Below are 20,405 nucleotides of genomic sequence, written 5' to 3'. Positions count from 1 at the left end.
TGCACCGGCACATGCCAGATGGCCGAAGTCCGTCGTTGCCTAGCGATCTCCTCTGCCTGATTGACAGGCAGAGGCGGTCGCTGGGTGGGAGGGGGCTGGACAGCGGCGTTAAACCGCCGTTTAGGGAGCGTGGTCCGGCCAACGCAGGCGTGGCCGGACCGTTGGGGGGGGGGGGGGCGCTGCATGATGTCACATGCAGGCGCTGCGACCCGGGCAGCGAAAAGGGTTCTCCCGGCTAGCCGCAGGAGCTGCGCTGGCCCGGGGGATACTCCTGAAATGCAAAAGCATTGCCGCTGTGCGATACTTTTGCACTTCTGCAGGGGTTGGGGGAGGGTCCGGCACTGACATGCGGGGCGGACAAGCCCTGTGCTGGGCGTCCCCCCGCATGTGTGAGTGCCTGATCGTAGCTGTGCTAAATTTAGCACAGCTACGATCAACTCGGAATGACCCCCTAAATCCCTAATCTAGGTACTTAGTCTGCGACCCAGCTAATTGGCTTGGCATTAACGATTAGGGTGCCGTGAGCTGGTTCCATAATCTCTGTGTCACCCTGGAAGGGCTCTTTGTGGGTTAATTGCACATTTAACCTTTTCCTGTGTGTGTGTGTGTGTTGCCACTATTACAGTATGTCAGGCAAAGAGTGTGTTTCATGTAAAACGCAGTGTTCCTCTTCTCCAGGGGGTTCACTAGTGTGTACTCAATGTAGTGTACCTTCCCAGGCTAGTGGGGCTGAACGAGCATGGCTGGACTCCATTAGGGGAATGATTTCCTCAATTTCTACTAAGTTATCTCAGAATGAGAAAGAGACGCAATACTTAAGACAGTCTATGACTGAGTTCATGAAAAAGGACTCAGTACCCAAACCAGCGTCTCAGTCCCCTGCCATTTGTCTGCAAAAACGTACTTTGGCCCATATTCTGCGGTCTGACTGATGATGAGGGGTCAGAAATGGAGGAGGGTGAGGTGGACTCAGAGGTAGGGGAGGGTACTCTGTTGCAGGGATTAGAAGCTCTCATAGAGGCTATCAGAGAAGTTCTGAATATCCCTGATAAGGTGACAGAGGAGAGTGCGGAATCTTATTTTAATATAAAAAAGAAATCCTCAACCACTTTTCCTGTGTCAAAAGAACTAAATTCCCTGTTTGAAAACCCGTGGGTTAATGCAGATAAGAAATTTCAAATCCCTAAACTTTTATCATTTCCTTTTCCACCTGAAGATTGGAAAAAATGGAAGAATCCACCGATAGTGGATGCATCGATCTCCAGGCTCTAACAGAAAATTGTATTGCCAGTCATGGGTGCAGACTCCCTAAAAGATGCGTCTGACTGCAAAATTGAGTCTACGCTCAAATCTTTGTATACTGCACGGGGTTGGCCCAGAGACCCACTATAGCATGGGTGGATTACGCGAACCATTGCTGAATGGTCTGGTAACCTAATTGAAGGGTTAGATACCTTGCCTCAAGGGGAGATTATTTTGCTCCTGCAACATATACAGGACTCTGAGAACTTTATGGTGGAAGCCATAAAGGAGATAGGCTTACTTAATGCACGCGCTACAGCTATAGCAGTGTCTGCACGCAGAGGTCTGCGGCTACGCCAATGAACTGCAGATGCGGACTCCAGGAAAGGCGTGCAAGGCCTACCTTTCACAGGAGAGGCCTTATTTGGAGATGAACTAGACAAATGGATCTCCAAAGCTACTGTGGGTAAGTCCACATGCCTATCTTCTGCAGCTCCCCCAGCTAGGAAGACCTATTCAGGATCCAACTTACAGTCCTTTCGGACTGCCAAGTTTAGGGGTAAGGCCAGGGGTTCCTTTACCGCCATCAGAGGTGCTATAGGTAAACCACGGAAACCAGCTACTGCTGGTTCACAGGAACAGAGTTCAGGCTTTGCTTCCTCAAAACCTTCCGCATGACGGTGGACTGCAATGCCTGGAAGACTGTCGAGTGGGAGCCCGGCTAAACTTCTTCAGTCACATCTGGACAAGATCGTGCCAGGATCCCTGGGTCATAGACCTTATGTCCCAGGGCTACAGACTGGAGGTCCAGGAGCTCCCACATCACAGATTCTTCAAATCAGGCTTACCAGTTTCACAAGAGGCAAGAACAACCTTACAGGACGCCATTCAAAAACTGTTACAGACCCAGGTCATTGTTTTTACAAGTTTTGGTTAGCATGGCTTTCCTCTTGATATGGTTGTGCTGGTTCAAAATCTCACCACTTTCCTTTTTCTATATCCTTCTTTCAAAGTATGTCCATCTCCTCGGGCACAGTTTTCTAGACTGATTCTGGTAGGAGGGGTATAGAGGGAGGAGCCAGCACACTTAATCAAACTTCTATAGTGCCCATGGCTCCTAGTGGACCCGTCTATACCCCAGTGACGTGCGGTGGGGTGAGGCAGAGCCTTTCCTGTCATACTAACGTTTGTGCCAGAGTTTTGACTGTATAAAGTATGTGAAAAATACAAAGAATTTGTTTGAAATATCTTCTTTGCATTATTCTAATCATTTTTATAGCCAAAACTATGGAGTAAAAAGTATATGGCAGGTGAGGCAGTGCCTCACCTGTGTATCCTTTCCACACATCTCTAATCAAAGTGCACCAAATTTCCAGGAGTTTTTATTGCTGCACCTGTGTATAATGCCCACATGTACCCTTTGACTAATATATTGCGTGTAAATCTGGCTCTGGTGCTAGCCAGTGCCTCCTAATCCCTTTAGCTCACCGCACGTCCCTGCTATACCCCATGGTACTAAATGGATTTCCAGTATCCCCTATGGACTACGAGAAAAGGATTTACCGGTAGGTAATTAAAATCCTATTTTCAATATGCTTAAATACAAAAATGTTTAGTGTACATAGGAAAAAATATATTGCCAATATCACATATTTTCCTAAAAGTATAACTGTTAGCAGAGCAGAACTGTGCCCTGTCTCCTATGCTGCATACACTTCAGGCACTAGGACCCAGAGTCTGCAGGGAGGTACGTCCTCCAACCTGATGTTCTACTGGGGTGGTCTTCAGTTTGCCGGCTGTCGGGATCCCGGCACACAGTATACCGGCGCCGGAATCCCGACACCCGGCATACCGACACTTTATATCCCTCTTGGGGGTCCACGACCCCCCTGGAGGGAGAATAAATAGCGTAGCGCAGCGAGCCCTCAAGGGGCTCATTTGTGCTCGCCGCGCTGTTGGTATGCCGGCGGTCGGGATTCCGGCGCCGGTATGCTGGTCGCCGGGTGCCCGGCCACCGTCATCCAATACTACACCCGTTCTACTGCACATGTACAGACTTCAGCTATCTTTACAGTGTAAGTGTGTCACAGTACTGCACGCACATGCGGTACTTAGCTCCTAAAGGTGAGATACCTTATATTTAACCTTGTTTTTGGTACCACCACAGTACTTCTGTTAACTCCTTAATTACCACTGTGTTCCTGCATTATCATGTTACTGCTATCAGAGCCGGCCCTAACCAATATGATGCCCTAGGCAAGATTTTGGCTTTTGCCCCCTTGCACCACCGCTGGTTCTGCCTCTGACCTTGCACCTCTTTCCCAGCACCATTACCCCTCACCCATAGCAGTCCTTGTATCCCCTATATTTTAAATAGGAACAGTTCGCACATTTGACGCACAGCCCAAAAAGGGGCATCTTCTTGCTGGGAAGGGGCATGGCCGCACAATAGTAACCCCAATTCTAATTACGCCACACAGTACTGCAACTTTATTCACATTTTATCTTGCGATAGTGTCCATAATTCATATTACATCCCACAGTAGTATCACTTTACCTTATAAACGTTACTCCTCACAGTAGAGACCCTTATTCACATTACATCACACTGAATTGCTCCTTATTCACATTACACCACACCTTATTGCTCTTTATTCACATTAGACGACACAGTAGTGCCCTTTCTATATGCAACGCCACATAGTAGAGCACCTTATACACATAATGCCACACATTAGTAATGCATTTATACACAATTCCACACAGTAATGCCCCTTACACATATGAGACACATTAATGTCCTTATAAACATAATGCACCTTACACATTATGACAATCTTTATTAATGCCCTTTTCTCTAACGTCCTAGTGGATGCTGGGGACTCCGTCAGGACCATGGGGAATAGCGGGCTCCGCAGGAGACAGGGCACATCTAAAAAGCTTTTTAGGTCACATGGTGTGTACTGGCTCCTCCCCCTATGACCCTCCTCCAAGCCTCAGTTAGGTTTTTGCCCGTCCGAGAAGGGTGCAAACTGGATGGCTCTCTTAAGGAGCTATTTAGTAAAGTTTTTTTTTAGGTTTCTAATCAGTGATTCCTGCTGGCGACAGGATCACTGCAACGAGGGACTTAGGGGAGAGACTGGCAACTCACCTGCGTGCAGGAGGATTGAAGTCTTAGGCTACTGGACACTGAGCTCCAGAGGGAGTCGGAACACAGGTCAGCCTGGGGTTCGTCCCGGAGCCGCGCCGCCGATCCCCCTTACAGACGCTGAAGAAAGACGGCGGAACGGAGGTCCGGAAACAGGCGGCAGAAGACTTCACAGTCTTCAGAGAGGTAGCGCACAGCACTGCAGCTGTGCGCCATTGTTGTCACACGGCTCACTGACACGGTCACGGAGGGTGCAGGGCGCTGCTGGGGGCGCCCTGGGCAGCAATATAAATACCTATTTGGCAAATAAATACATCACATATAGCCATTAAGGCTATATGTATGTATTTTAACCCAGGCCAGTTATTAAAAAACCGGGAGGAAAAGCCCGCCGAAAAGGGGGCGGAGCTTATTCTCCTCAGCACTCAGCGCCATTTTCCTGATCAGCTCCGCTGGTGAGGAAGGCTCCCACTCTCCCCTGCACTGCACTACAGAAACAGGGTTAAAAGAGAAGGGGGGCATAAATTGGCGATATAATGATATATTAAGAGCGCATATATAGAAACAACACCTTCTAGGGTTGTTATATACATTATAGCGCTTTTGGTGTGTGCTGGCAAACTCTCCCTCTGTCTCCCCAAAGGGCTAGTGGGTCCTGTCCTCTATCAGAGCATTCCCTGTGTGTGTGCTGTATGTCGGTACGTGTGTGTCGACATGTATGAGGAAAATGTTGGTGAGGAGGCGGAGCAAATTGCCTGTAATGTTGATGTCACTCTCTAGGGAGTCGACACCGGAATGGATGGTCTACTTATGGAATTACGTGATAATGTCAACACGCTGCAAGACGGTTGACGACATGAGATGGCCGGCGGACAAATTAGTACCGGTCCAGGCGTCTCAGACACCGTCAGGGGCTTGTAAAAACGCCCATTTACCTCAGTCGGTCGACAGACACAGACATGGACACTGACCCCAGTGTCGACGGTGAAGAAACATACGTAATTTTCCTTTAGGGCCACGAGTTACATGTTAAGGGCAATGAAGGAGCTGTTACAGATTTCTGATACTACAAGTACCACAAATAAGGGTATTTTGTAGGGTGTGAATAAACTACTTGTAGTTTTGCCTGAATCAGATAAATTAAATGAAGTGTGTGATGATACGTGGGGTTCCTCCGATAGAAAGTTATGGGCGGTATACCCTTTCCCGCCAGAAGTAAGGGCGAGTTGGGAAACACACCTTAGGGTGGATAAGGCGCTCACACGCTTATAAAAACATGGCGTTACCGTCTCTAGATACGGCCGCCCTCAAGAAGCCAGCTGATAGGAAGCTGAAAAATATCATGACAGTATATACACACATACTGGTGTTATACTACGACCAGCAATCGCCTCAGCCTGGATGTGCAGCGCTGAGGGGGCTTGGTCGGATTTCCTGACTGAAAATTTTGATACCCTTGACAGGGACAAGATTTTATTGACTATAGAGCATTTTAAGGATGCATTTCTATATATGCGTGATGCGCAGAGGGATATTTGCATTCTGGCATCAAGAGTAAATGTGATTTACATATCTGCCAGACGAAGACACGACAGTGGTCAGGTGAGGCAGATTCCAGACGGCATGTGGAAGTATTGCCGTATAAAGGGGCGGTCCATCGGACCTGGTGGCCATGGCAACAGCTGAAAAATCCACTTTTTGTTACCCCGAATCACATATCGGCAAAAAAGGACACAGTCTTTTCAGTCTCAGTCCTTTCGTCCCCATAGGGGCAGGCGGGCAAAGGCCAGTCATATCTGCCCAGGGGTAGAGGAAAGGGAAGAAGACTGCAGCAAGCAGCCCATTCCCAGGAACAGAAGCCCCTCACAGCTTCTGCCAAGTCCGCAGCATAACGCTGGGGCCGTACAAGCGGACTCAGGTGCGGTAGGGGGTCATCTCAAGAGTTTCAGTACGCAGGGGGCTCACTCGCAAGGGAACTCCGGGATCCTACATGTAGTATCCCAGGTGTACATTGGAAATTCGAGACATCTCCCCCTCACACAATTCACAGGCTGTATTCCCAGCAGGTGATAATCAAAGTACCCCTCTTACAACATGGAAGGGGGTAGTATTCCACACTATATTGTGGTACTGAAGCCAACCGGCTCGGTGAGATCTGAAATATTTGAACACTTACATACAAGCGTTCAAATCAAGATGGAGTCACTCAGAGCAGTGATAGCGAACCAGGAAGAAGGGGACGATATGGTGTCACTGGATATCAGGGACGCTTACCTACAGGTCCAAATTTGCCCTTCTCACCAAGGGTACTTCAGGTTCCTGGTACAGAACTGTCACTATCAGTTCAGACGCTGCCGTTTGGGTTGTCCACGGCGCCCCGGGTCTTTACCAAGGTAATGGCCGGAATGATGATTTTTCTTAAAAGGAAACATGGACGCTTTCCTGATAAGGGCAAGGTCCAGAGAACAGTTGGAGGTCGGAGTAGCACTATCTTAAGTAGTTCTACGTCGGCACGAGTGGATTCTAAATATTCCAAAATCGCAGCTTTTTCCGATGACACGTCTACTGTTCATAGGGATGATTCTGGACACAGTCCAGAAAAACGTGTTTCTCCCAGTGGAGAAAGCCAGGGAGTTATCCGAGCTAATCGGGATCCTCCTAAAACCAGGAAAAGTGTCAGTGCATCATTGCACAAGAGTCCTGGTAAAAATGGTGGCTTATTACGAAGCAATTCCATTCGGCAGATTTCCCGCAAGAACTCTTCGGTGGGATCTGCTGGACAAATGGTCCGGATCGCATCCTCAGATGCATCAGCGGATAACCCTATATCCAAGGACAAGGGTGTCTCTCCTGTGGTGATTACAGAGTGCTCATCTTCTAGAGGGCCGCAGATTTGGCATTCAGGATTGGATGCCGGTGACCACGGAGGCCAGCCTGAGAGGCTGGAGAACAGTCACACAGGGAAAAAATTTCCAGGGAAGTGTGATTAAGTCTGGAGAATTCTCTCTGCATAAATAAGCTTAGAGCAGATTTATAAGGCTCTAAACTTAGCAAGACCTCTGCTTCAAGGTCAGCCGGTATTGATCCAGTGGGATAACATCACGGCAGTCGCCCACGTAAACAGAAAGGGCGGCACAAGAAGCAGGAGGGCAGTGACAAAACTGCAAGGATTTTTCGCTAGGCGGAAAATCATGTGATAGCACTGTCAGCAGTGTTCTTTCCGGGAGTGGACGACTGGGAAGCAGACTTCCTCAGCAGGCATGACCTCCACCCGGGAGAGTGGAAACTTCATAGGGAAGTTTTTCAGCATGATTGTGGACCGTTGGCAAAGACCAAAGGTGGACATGATAGCGTCCCGCCCGAAAAACGGGACAGGTATTCCGCCAGGTCATGAGACCTTCAGGCGATAGCTGTGGATGTTCTGGTAACACCGTGGGTGTACCAGTCAGTGTATGGGTTCCCTCCTCTGTTTCTCATAACCAAGGTAGTGAGAATTATAAGACATAGAGGAGTATGAACTATACTAGTGGCTCCGGATGGGCCAAGAGGGACTTGGTACCCGGAGCTTCAAGAGATGCTCACAGAGGACTAAGGGCCTGGGGAGCTAAGAAGGGACTTGCTTCAGCAAGTACCATGTCTTTTCCAAGAATTACCGCGGCTGCGTTTGACGGCATGGCGGTTGAATACCGGATTCTGAAGGAAAAAAGGCATTCCATAAGAGGTCATACCTACCTTGGTCAAAGCCAGGAAGGAGGTGACCGCACAACGTCATCACCACATGTGGTGAAAATATGTTGCGTGGGTAAGGCCAGGAAGGCTCCACGAAGGAAATTCAACTAGGTCGATTCTGCACTTCCTGAAAACAGGAGTGTTTTGAGCCTCAAATTGGGGTTCATTAAGATTTAAATTTCGGCCATGTAGATTTTCTTCCAGAAAAAATTGACTTCAGTTCCTGAAGTCCAGATTGTAAAGGGTGTATTCCATATACAGTTCTTTTGTGCCTCTAGGGGCACCGTGAGATCTCAACATAGTGTTGGGATTCCTTAAAATCATATTGGTTTGAACCGCTCAAATCTGTGGATTTGAAATATCTCACATGGAAAGTGACCATGCTGTTGACCAATATCTCACATGGAAAGTGACCATGTTGTTAGTCCTGGCCTCGGCCAGGCGATTGTCAAAAAGAATGGGCGGTTTTGTTTTACAAAAGCCCATATTAGAATTTTCCATTTGAACAGGGCAGAACTGGGACTCGTCTCCAGTTTCTTCCTAAAGGGGTGTCAGCGTTGTCACCTGAAACAACCTATTGTGGTGCCTGCGGCTACTGGGGACTTGGAGGACTCCAAGTTACTAGACGTTGTCAGGGCCCTAAAAATATATATATATATATATATATATATATATATATATATATATATATATATATATATATAGTTAGGACGGCTGGAGTCAGAAAGTCTGACTTGCTGTTTATATTGTATGCACCCAACAAGCTGGGTGCTCCTGCTTCTAAGCAGTCTATTGCACGCTAGATTTGTAGTACAATTCAGCTTGCACTTTCTGTGGCAGGCCTGCCACAGCCGAAATATGTAGATGCCCATTCCACAAGGAAGGTGGCCTCATCCTGGGCGGCTGCCCGAGGAGTCTCGGCATTATAACTTTGCCGAGCAGCTACGTGGTCAGGGGAGAACACGTTTGTAAAATTTTACAAATTTGATACTCTGGCTAAAGAGGACCTGGAGTTCTCTCATTCGGTGCTGCAGAGTCATCCGCACTCTCCCGCCCGTTTGGGAGCTTTGGTATAATCCCCATGGTCCTGACGGAGTCCCCAGCATCCACTAGGACGTTAGAGAAAATAAGAATTTACTTACCGATAATTCTATTTCTCGTAGTCCGTAGTGGATGCTGGGCGCCCATCCCAAGTGCGGATTGTCTGCAATGCTTGTACATAGTTATTGTTACAAAAATCGGGTTATTACTATTGTTGTGAGCCATTTTTTCAGAGGCTACTTCGTTTTTTGTTATCATACTGTTAACTGGGTTCAGATCACAAGTTGTACGGTGTGATTGGTGTGGCTGGTATGAGTCTTACCCGGGATTCAAGATCCTTCCTTATTGTGTACGCTCGTCCGGGCACAGTACCTAACTGAGGCTTGGAGGAGGGTCATAGGGGGAGGAGCCAGTACACACCATGTGACCTAAAAAGCTTTTTAGATGTGCCCTGTCTCCTGCGGAGCCCGCTATTCCCCATGGTCCTGACGGAGTCCCCAGCATCCACTACGGACTACGAGAAATAGAATTATCGGTAAGTAAATTCTTATTTTACACATACTGGGGCAGATGTATTAACCTGGAGAAGGCATAAGGAAGTGATAAACCAGTGATATGTGCAAGGTGATAAAGGCACCAGCCAATCAGCTCCAATATGTAAATTAATAGTTAGGATCTGATTGGCTGGTGCCTTTATCACCTTGCACATATCACTGGTTTATCACTTCCTTATGCCTTCTCCAGGTTAATACATCTGCCCCAATGTCCCTTACACATATGCCGCACATTATTAATGCCCTTGTACACATGACGACACACATAGTGCCCCCTACACATTTGCTGTACATTATTAGTGCCCCTATACACATAATGACACACATACAGTAGTACCCTGTTACACATATGCCGCACATTATTAATGCCCTTATACACATAATGACACACATAGTGCCCCTTACACATATGTTGCACATTATTAATGCATTTTTACATGACACACATAATGCTCCTTACACATATTCTGAACACTACTGCTCAACCAACCCACTCACATGCACACAGCACTCACACTTCCACTAACACTGTGACCTCTGCCTCTGCTTGAATACAGATGTATCCTCATAAATCTTGCCTCAATGCTAACGTCGGGTACCTTTTTTTTTTTTAATGAAAATGCATCTTATTTGCATTGCTATGTGGCTAGGATGCACAAGCAGCTTCTGATGATTAAACTGATATGCAGCATGCCTATATACTGTGTGAGATTGTGGCTGTATCTGCATATGAAATGCTACATACAGAATATAGGCATGCTGCATATCATTTTAATCAGCAGAAGCTGATGATGCCCCTAGGCATATCAAATGCCCTAGGCAATTGCCTAGTTTGCCTATGCCTATGGCCAGCTCTGACTTCTATTTATCAATAAACCAAGCATCCTGATTAAGGACTCTCTGGCCTTTCAAATCCGTTCACTTTCACACCACTATGCCCCTATTGTGACCACCATCCCAGTAGGCTACATGTATTAACAATCATTTCTCATAAGCAATACTATAAATAATTTAGCCCCATATTTTGTTTTTATTGTATGGAATATAATCAATGTCTGTTCTTTCCTTCTTGTAAAGCAATGTTAAAGGAACAGTCCACCTACATTAAATATTTATCTGTAAGCCTTAATTCACCAATTAGCAGATTGGCAGGCTAGGCCCATGAATGGTAAAGCGCTACGGTATATGCTGCCAGTATACAGTCTAGATAAATGCTGATGATACACAGTGTGTTTCGGTTGCTTCTAACCCCCAATCCTGGCTGCAACAGCTCAGTCTCTTGCTTCAGCATGCGCTAAATGTTCGCATTCTGTGGCTTCTGACACGCATTCCGACACAAAGTGTCAGCAGAGATGAGATTCTAAGGGCTCTATGTACTAAGCCTTGGAGAGAGATAAAGTACCAACCAACCAGATCCTAACTGTCATTTTTCGAACAGAGGGGCAGATGTATTAACCTGGATAAGGCATAAGGAAGTGATAAACCAGCGATAAGTGCAAGGTAATAATGCACCAGCCAATCAGCTCCTAACTGTTAATTTACATGTGGGAGCTGATTGGCTGGTGCGTTTATCACCTTGCATTTATCACTGGTTTATCACTTTCTTATGCCTTCTCCAGGTTAATACATCTGCCCCACAGACTGTTACATGACAGGAGCTGATTGGCTGCTACTTTATCTCCATCCACTTTATCTCTCTCCATGGCTTAATACACAGACCCCTTAATTTTTTTTTTACCATGCAGCATTAGAAGGAGCAATGGCAGGGGTACATGGGAGTGCGTGTTTCATGAACAGCTGCTCTCTTATCCCAGATCTCTACTCTAACTTTAGTTGTGAGTTTACAGCTTCATCGTGATGTTGGTTTAAGGACAACTTTACAACTTGGTTTGATCTTCTAGGTGGAGTGTAGAGCATTCTTAATAAATACCTTGTTCCTGGTATGAAATGCACTCAGCTTTTTTCCAGTTTAAGCTTTGACCGAACAGTCCAAGTTTAGCATAAAAATTCATGCTGCCAATACTAGCAAGAGTTGTTCTGTTTATCCAGGAATTGGATCCTCCTAGTGAAGGACAGGTAATCCACGGACCTCGCAGAGGCGCACACCATGACCCCGTCCTGTCGCTATTAGCCAAATTTAATCAGGATCCTGTTGCACGGCATGAGGCACTCTACCATCCTGAGGTACGTTTCACTCTCGCACAAAGCAATAAAACGCGTTATGTAAGGTGATAGGTTCTGGAAATTGTGCTTGTGTGGCCTTCTTCATGGCCAATAGATTAGCACTATATTTAGAAGTATTTGGAATGGAGCGTGCTATTTGTGCATGTAACCCCTTATTTTATCATTCCCATTTCCCATTTACAGAATGTTTTTCTTTTCTCTTTAGGAGTGTTTATATATGTAACTCTTGGGTTTTTTTTCTCCGTAGAACTCTGGGGACATAAGCAGCATGGGGGAGATCAGCGAGGGTCAAAGGCCGCGTCTTACCGGGGCAGCAGAGCAAGTCCTGGTGGGACACTCTGCTTTTATGGACAAGCCCACTAATGCAGGTCAAACTGCTGGACATCTGAAGAAACGTCCATCTTCCCCCGGACAATACATGGACGTACCAGGTTCCTTACTCCTCCTTTTCTTTCCAAATCACTACATTTTACATTTATTATGTATCCCATGCCAAAGCATGGACGTGTCGGTGAATTAACATTGATTCATTAGTTTCATAAAATGCTTGTTATTTGTATCCAGCAAGCTTATTTTATTAATTATAAACTAATGTATTTCATGTCAACTCCTTCCGAATACCAGTGGTGGTCCAGCAGTAATTTGATGCACCTACGTGTTCCTGAAACCTTTATTGAAATGTTGCCAACTACCTTTATTTTTGATAAATTGGCACTTCGCCCACGTTATAACTACAGCATTTTGTAGACTGTAGCATCTGTAGACTGCGAGGTAGTTTATATTTATTTTACGATTTTTATTCCCCTTGATCAGGAGGTCACCACGGAGATCCTGATGTTAGCTCTGGCCCAATGAGCATCCGGGACCTGGAGTCCCAGCTTCAGCCTTCTCATTATCCACATGCCGAAGATTTGCACCAAATCCCAGCTAAAGCCAGAAACGTCTCGCAGGTGAAGACATGAATGCTTTGTTCTCTACCAGCTTTTTTCCCTCAACATGTGGTTTGTATTTGGACTATTTTCTCCTTTTGGAACAAACAAGAGCCTTTCAGTGCTCTTAACGTTTTATAGGCTCAGCCAAAAAAATATTCCCTCGCTGTTACTCCTTAGCTCACAGAATGTGACTGCTTACGCATGGTTCGCTTGTACTGCGGTACGGCTTGGAGAAGGTTTTAATTTTTCAAATGTTCCCGTTTTTAAGTATTTGTGTTATTTGAAGTCCATCTTATAAAATAGTCTGTTTTAGGGTTATGTCCAATGAGTTATTGTGTGATTTATAAAATGATCTGTAAAGTAAAACCAGAGATATTAAAATCTTTTATGGTTTTACGGCCTGCAACCGCATGAGAAACTGCATTTTTCCCCTTTTTAAAAAAAAAAAAAAGACCATCTACAGTGCTTACCTGGTCGGTCTGTCTGCATGTACCCCATATACTGGCACTGCTTCCTTTGCCTTTAGACCAGTGGTTCTCAAACTGGGTGCCATGGCACCCAAGGGTGCCTCAAGTTGGTGGTCCAAGACCTATTTAAATTATTTATTGTCAATGTAATAGGAAAAATGAGTGCATGTGGCTTCCAGTCATAAAATATGTGGACAAACAGAAGTGAATCCTGGCCCTCACCATATAACTGACCCTAAGGATGACCTATAAACACAGTTTACTTAGTGTAATATTTCTTTGAATGTCTCAATAGAAACCTTTTGGCCTAGGAGTGCCGTGAAAAAAATTCTGATACTCTAGGACCGTGGTTCTCAACCTCGGTCCTCAAGTTTTCCCCAACATGTCATGTTTTCCAGGTCACCTAGCTGGTGCACAAGTGTATTCATTACTCACGGACACATTTTAAAAGACCCACAGGTGGAGCAAATTATTTCACTTGCAATCCTGTGAGGAGACCTGGAAAACATGAACTGTTGTGGCTGTACTGGAGGACCGCACATTACTAGGTTATGTATAGACAGTCACCAGAACCAGTGACGCAGATGAGCTGCATTTCCTATGAGCTGCGTCAATGTTTTTGAGAATACTTGCAGTCTAACTATATATATTATGCTAGAATGTTCCCACCGCTCCCATCCGCTCGATCATGTCCTGCTTGATGTAGAATGAGGTAGTGGTTCCCAAACACAGTTCTCAAGGCACCTCAACAGTACAGGTTTTAGGGATGTCCCTGCTTGTGCACAGATGGTATAATCAAACTGACTGACGTACTAATTAAGTTACCTGTGCCTAAGCATGGATATCCTTAAAACCTGGACTGTTGGGTTCCTTGAGGACTGCGTTTGGTAACCACGGGTTTGGGGTATTCTACAGAGAGGCCGTATATTAACTATATATAAAGTCAGAATTGACGGTGTGTAGAGTTTTTTTTTTACGCTGTTTTATATGAACATATCACAAAAAAATGGGATTATCAAAAGTTAATACTTCTATTACTATTTATTTATATAGCGCTAGCATATGCCATTAACAGTAATAAAACAAGACTGGGTAATAGACAGAGGTGAGAGGGCCCTGCTCGCAAGCTTACACACTATAGGGAAATAATGATTCAATTCGTGAGGATAAAGGGCCCTACACACTGGCAGATAACACTGCAGGATATGAACGTTCTCGTTCATATCGTGCAGTGTGTAGGCACCAACGAACGATGGGCAGCCCCGCGCTCGTTCATCGTTGGTGCGCCGTCGCTTATGCATGCAGGTAGCATGCAGTGCTATGGAGCCGGGTGACGAGGGGAGTGAAGAAACTTCACTCTCTCCCCCCCCCCCCCCTCCCCCTCCGCCGGGTCGCCTGTCTGCTGTATCGGTGGTCGGGCAGTCTGTAGGGCCCTTGAGTACTATGTTTGACAGATTGGTCCAACCAGGTTGCAAAGACTCTTACGATCCAGTCACACAGTGTTGGCCTGAGGTGTCATTAATGTATAGCAATAGAAGTGTGATATTTAGTGCATTTGTGGTGTATGTGTGCTCATCTCTTAATCAGCAATGCACAGGCTTTGTGTATTTGTACCATAAAGCATACTGTCTTTAGAAAATAATCTAGAACCTGATCTACAGGCACCTAGCAGTTGCACATAAATTAGCCAGTTTTTACAGACTGCCCCTGGATGGTGTATTCAGAGACCAAGTGTGATTTGGGATTAATATGACAGCAGGACCTTCGCTACACTTACATCATCCTGGGAGAAAGCAAAGTGTTTATAAGGGAAGACATTTCTGCGTGTTGTTGCTGATCTGATGCCAGTGTAATGCTTTGCCATTGCTTCTGGGAAGGAAGATGTTACCAGCTGTCCATATACAGGAGGCAGCATTGTGGCTTGTTTTTTGTTTTGTTTTAAGTATCTCATTCTCAATTGCATTTTAACACATACTGTAATTATCACAGGGTCCTGGACAACCTCAAAAGGAGCATCAGCCAGTGCCTACCCGCCTCATACAAGTTGGCGTCAAGTCAGGAGATGGTCCACACCAAGGTAAATGTTTGTTTGAGCTTTAACAGTCAGTGGTTTGGCAAAGGATGTTTTGCTATGCAGATGCTAAGTTCTCAGACGCTGGTGTGAAAGTGCATTCTGCTAGGAGGTGTCAGACACTCCTGTTGAAGGAATGTGCAAACCAAGTTGCATGAGAAATACTGCAACCAGACACTAGGTGGCACCACTGATATGCAGTGCTACAGTACATGCCGAGAGCATTGGAATATTTATTGGATGTGGTTTTTAAGAAAGTTTTTATTTCATATACAGCCAAACTTTTTCTATATACTGTATGAATTTCATGCATAAATGTTTCTGTGCTCTCTACCCAATAATATTTTATTTTCTATTGCGTCATCTGTAGGCAGTATGTAGCATAGCAGTGCATTAGTTGTTTTAGGGCTTTTCTACATTCTGCAGTCTGAAATCACTGAATAGTGTTGGGTCTACAATGTATTCAATGCAGTGAAGAGTGGACCAGTGCAGGAGTTGTCCATAGCAACCTATAAGGGTAGCATTTATAAATTATGTTCTTTAAAAATTATAGGTAGAAGCAGATTGGTTGGGGTGTGGTTCAGTATGTCTAGAGTACTGTACAAAGATAGTCGGTAGGTCGACGCCTAATGGTCAACATTTTAAAAGGTCGACATGGAAAAGGTAGCCAGTTGAGAAGATTGACGGAGTCAAAAGGTCGACATGAAAACATAAAAATGGTTGACACGAGTCTTTTGTTTTGGGGGGTGGGGGGGGGATCATTTTGTATGTTTCACCATATCTGAGCCGAAGTAGTGCATATGTGTACCCACGCGGGCTCGCTACGGTCCGCTTAGCACAGGTTACTATTCCCAATCGTAGTTCACATGGGTGGTAAATAATTAAAAAGTGTGGGGGGGGGGGTTTAAACATAAACAACTTTATGTTGACCTTTTGAACCTGTCAACCTTCAGCATTATCTACCATTTACTTGTCGACCTTTTGACTCTGTCAACCTTTTGCATGTCAACCATTTGGGGACGACCTATTGACTGCCTATATTTTTACTGTAGATCTATCAACCAGATACCGATTGGTTGCTATGGGTAACTTTCCACTGGTTGCGACTGTTCCGCTATTTTAACTGTCTGATGCATTAACTCGTTAGTACAAGACCCCCCTTCCGCCATCCATTCCTACGATCTATAGTCCAGGAGTGGTCACTACAGTCAGTATCTCATAGTTACTACACAATATTATGTGGGGGAAAATGCTAAGGACAATCTGTAGGTTTTCTGTCTTGTTCTTGGAGAGCCCATGATTTTATTGCATCGTCTCTCTCCTCCCCCCTGTTCCATAATGAGCAGGTCATTAATCCTATAAAGTGATGGAGTGACAGGACTATAGAGCGGGACCTAGAAACACTATGAGGGCACACAGTAATTACACGTCTGATGAAACGGAATAGTATGTAGTATTTAGTTGCAGTTCATTATTAATAGCAGTATATTCTCTTCTGTTGTAGACGGAGTGGAGACTTTGGTACAGTACATGTCTAATTTTGGGCTTTGCGGCACCCTTGAATCTTTGCTCCGTTTACCCAGCTGTTTTCTGTGATTTAGTGCCCTATTATTTATGTAGCGGGGAACCCACAGAGACCTTTTCAGTCATGCAAGTTTTATTTTTTATTTTTACAGCGATATACTGTATGTTTTGGCCAGAAGAATATTTTCTTGTATTTGAGGTCTTTATTGAGAAACAGCCTGGACATATTTCATTTGATCTGATGATGGGGATAAGATATAATGAATTGTACCCATTATATTGCAGTCTGCAGCGAGAACTCTGTTTATGTGAATGTATAGCTATGACTCTGAATGCCGTCGGATATTATTTCGGCTCTGTAAGCCAGCACCCTCAGGTTTTTTTACTTGTTTTTTTTTAGGGGGTGGCTCTTAGACAAAAGCAGAAAACCCACCATAGATGGACAGGGCTCCAGTGACACAGAGCTACCCGTGCCTTACTCCAATGCGAGGCATGGAAATCACTGTGCCCGCAGGGTCAGCAAGTTTCTGATCTACTCAGCGGGGTATAAAAATGTCATTCAAACATCACTCCTGACTGCAATAAATGAGAGTAAGGGGTACGTGTAATAGCGTGCATTGACGACATCCCGGCAGATCTGACTTATGGGTTAAAGTAGCAATCATTTTAAAAGGCAAAATCAACCTGGTGTTGACTTATAAATGATTGTCACTTTAACACATCTTCCAGACTCACAGAGATCTCTACAATGCCTTCATGTTGCAGGCTATTGCTTTTACCCGTAAGAGAATTATTTGCACGGCCGCTGGTGGGATGACTGGGTCTTGAGTTCCAGCAAGTAAAAAACTGGAGACGATCTGAAAGATGCTTAATACAAAGAGATCTTTGACATGGGGACAGTTAATGAAAGTTTTTATTTAAAATTCTGTTTTTATTGAATTTTCTATTGTATACAAATACTTACTTAGGTGTTTAAATAATGTAACCGTTACTGCCTAATGCAGGCCATTGTTTATCAGTGTACTCATCCGTGATGACTTGGAACCAGCCTGAATGATATATAGATAAAGATGGTGTTTATATGATCATCAAGGGAGTAAATGGTGAAAGCAGTAGAGAACCAGTTCAGCATAAGGCATGACTGGGACAAGGGAGCGGTGTGGATCATTGGATCGACAGTGTCTAGGTTGACCACTATCGGTCGACAGTCACTAGGTCGGTTCTAGGTCGACATGTTCTAGGTCGACAGGTGAAAAGGTCGACGTGAGTTTTTCATGTTTTTTTGGTGTCGTTTTCTCCGTATAGTGACCGGGAAGCCCAATTAGTGCACCGTGTCCCCTCGCCATGCTTCGGGCAAGGTGCCTCTCTGCGCTCGGCACAGGTTACTCTTCCCAATCGTAGTCCGCGTGGATCGTTAAGTATGGAAAAGTTGTTTGTTTTTTTAAATGTGAAAAACTCATGTCGACTTGTCGACCTAGAACATGTCGACCTAGTGACTGTCAACCAACAGTGGTTGACCCAAACATTGTCGACCTAGACACTGTCGATCTTCAGACCGGATCCCCAAGGGAGTAAGATGCAAAAGAGACAGACATGAGAGGTAAGTTAGAAACCCTTATCTGTGAGCGCTTACAAAGGAGGGGGTAGTAAGAGACAGTAGGTGCCAGGGGGGTATCGGAGGTTTTCAGGATGCTGAGGTGGCAAGAGTTAGCCTAAAATGGGGCGTGAGAAGGCTGCAGTGTCCCGAAGGACAGGAGAGTGGGAAATGTATGTGAATGGGACTCACAACAGCAAAAGAGACCGGGGGGGAATCTGGTAAGAGGGAGAAGCCAGGGGCAAAGAGATGGCAGCAGGATGACACAGATGAAATTAGCAGTGTGGGATCACAGGTCAGTAATCCGGTGAATGGGATTATATGAGCTGCAAGCAGGAGGTTTGGGCTTGATGGCATTCCATTGAAATGTGGGATGCAAATGGCTGAGCTGAACCGTAGGTGATCAGAGGCAAGTGTGACGGTTGAGAATGTGACCGGAGCGGCCACAGCCAGAAGCAGCAGGCAAAAAGAAGGGCCCAAGCAGATGGTGCAGGCCAGATTTGCAGCTGCGGGCTGGAACTGGCAGGAGAACAATTACAGAAACTGTTTTCCTGACTAAATAGTCCCCTCCAGGTTGCATGCAGTCTTTCCACAAGCATCCAGTCCTCAGTATCACATTAACTAGCCCCTGATGTGAGATTACATGGTCTGGACGATGGAGAATACACTCTGCACAAACTATTTCAAAAGTTTACCTGGCTTTAAAACTTAGTGACACTTACGTACGTAAGTCTATGGGGTATATGCAATTGCGGTCGAATTCCCGAAATTGTCGAATTTCGGGAATTTTTCGCCCAAAAAAAAAAATCGTCAATGCAATTCAGTGCTTTCCGTCCAAAAAACGGACTTTCAAAATTCGACTTTTTGAAATTCGACTTTTGTCAAATTTGACTTTTCTGCAATGATACAAGTGCTGCAATTCGACCAAAGTATATTCAATTGAAGTTTGGAAATTCGACAACAGTGCTTTTAGACAGTAAATTCGACATTTTCAATCCGCCACACTTTGGTGGGTGAATCTAATAAAAAAAAATTAAAACATGTTTTTTTTGTGTTTTTTTTTATTGATAATAGCATATCTATTTATATTAGAAGGGATTAGGTACTTGGTTTGTCTTTTTTGGAGGTACAAGTATTATTTCTATATATTTTTAAATAATATTTTATTTTTTATTTTTTTAGATGGAATGGTAAAATTCAGAAAAAAAATGGCGTGGGGTCCCCCCTCCAAAGCATAACCAGCCTCGGGCTCTTCGAGCTGGTCCTGGTTCTAAAAATGCGGGGGGGGGAAATTGACAGGGGATCCCCCATATTTTTTAAAACCAGCACCGGGCTCTGCGCCTGGTGCTGGTGCAAAAAGAGTAGGGGTCCCCCGTATTTTATACACCAGCATCGGGCTCCACTAGCTGGACAGATAATGCCACAGCCGGGGGTCACTTTTATACAGTGCCTTGCGGCCGTGGCATTAAATATCCAACTAGTCACCCCTGGCCGGGGTACCCTGGGGGAGTGGGGACCCCTTCAATCAAGGGGTCCTTCCCCCCCCCAGCCACACAAGGGCCAGGGGGTGAAGCCCGAGGCTGTCCCCCCCCCCCCCCATCCAAGGGCTGCGGATGGGGGGCTGATAGCCTTGTCAAAATTGAAAGAATATTGTTTTTTCCAGTAGTACTACAAGTCCCAGCAAGCCTCCCCCGCAAGCTGGTACTTGGAGAACCACAAGTACCAGCATGCGGGAGAAAAACGGGCCCGCTGGTACCTGTAGTACTACTGGGAAAAAAATACCCAAATAAAAACAGGAGACACACACCGTGACAAGTACAACTTTATTACACACTGCCGACACACACATACTTACCTATGTTGACACGAAGCAGTCGGTCCTCTTCTCCAAGTAGAATCCACGGGTACCTGAAAATAAA

The 20,405-nt window shown here is 45.3% G+C and overlaps 1 protein-coding gene across 4 annotated transcripts in view; it reads left to right on the top strand.

The window, feature by feature from the left end:
* The window catches only part of KIAA0586 (KIAA0586 ortholog), a 216,562-nt gene that overhangs the window by 101,108 nt on the left and 95,049 nt on the right, over nucleotides 1-20,405 (top strand). For all 4 annotated transcript variants that reach the window (XM_063947395.1, XM_063947394.1, XM_063947397.1 and 1 more), the window contains exons 27-30: nucleotides 11,764-11,898; nucleotides 12,146-12,329; nucleotides 12,712-12,848; nucleotides 15,287-15,374. In XM_063947395.1, the coding sequence (XP_063803465.1) occupies nucleotides 11,764-11,898; nucleotides 12,146-12,329; nucleotides 12,712-12,848; nucleotides 15,287-15,374 (544 nt within the window). The remainder of the gene's footprint in view (nucleotides 1-11,763; nucleotides 11,899-12,145; nucleotides 12,330-12,711; nucleotides 12,849-15,286; nucleotides 15,375-20,405) is intronic.

The sequence above is a fragment of the Pseudophryne corroboree genome, chromosome 12, assembly GCF_028390025.1.
Source record: "Pseudophryne corroboree isolate aPseCor3 chromosome 12, aPseCor3.hap2, whole genome shotgun sequence".
Lineage (NCBI taxonomy): Eukaryota > Metazoa > Chordata > Amphibia > Anura > Myobatrachidae > Pseudophryne > Pseudophryne corroboree.
This window is presented reverse-complemented; position numbering and strand designations above follow the sequence as displayed.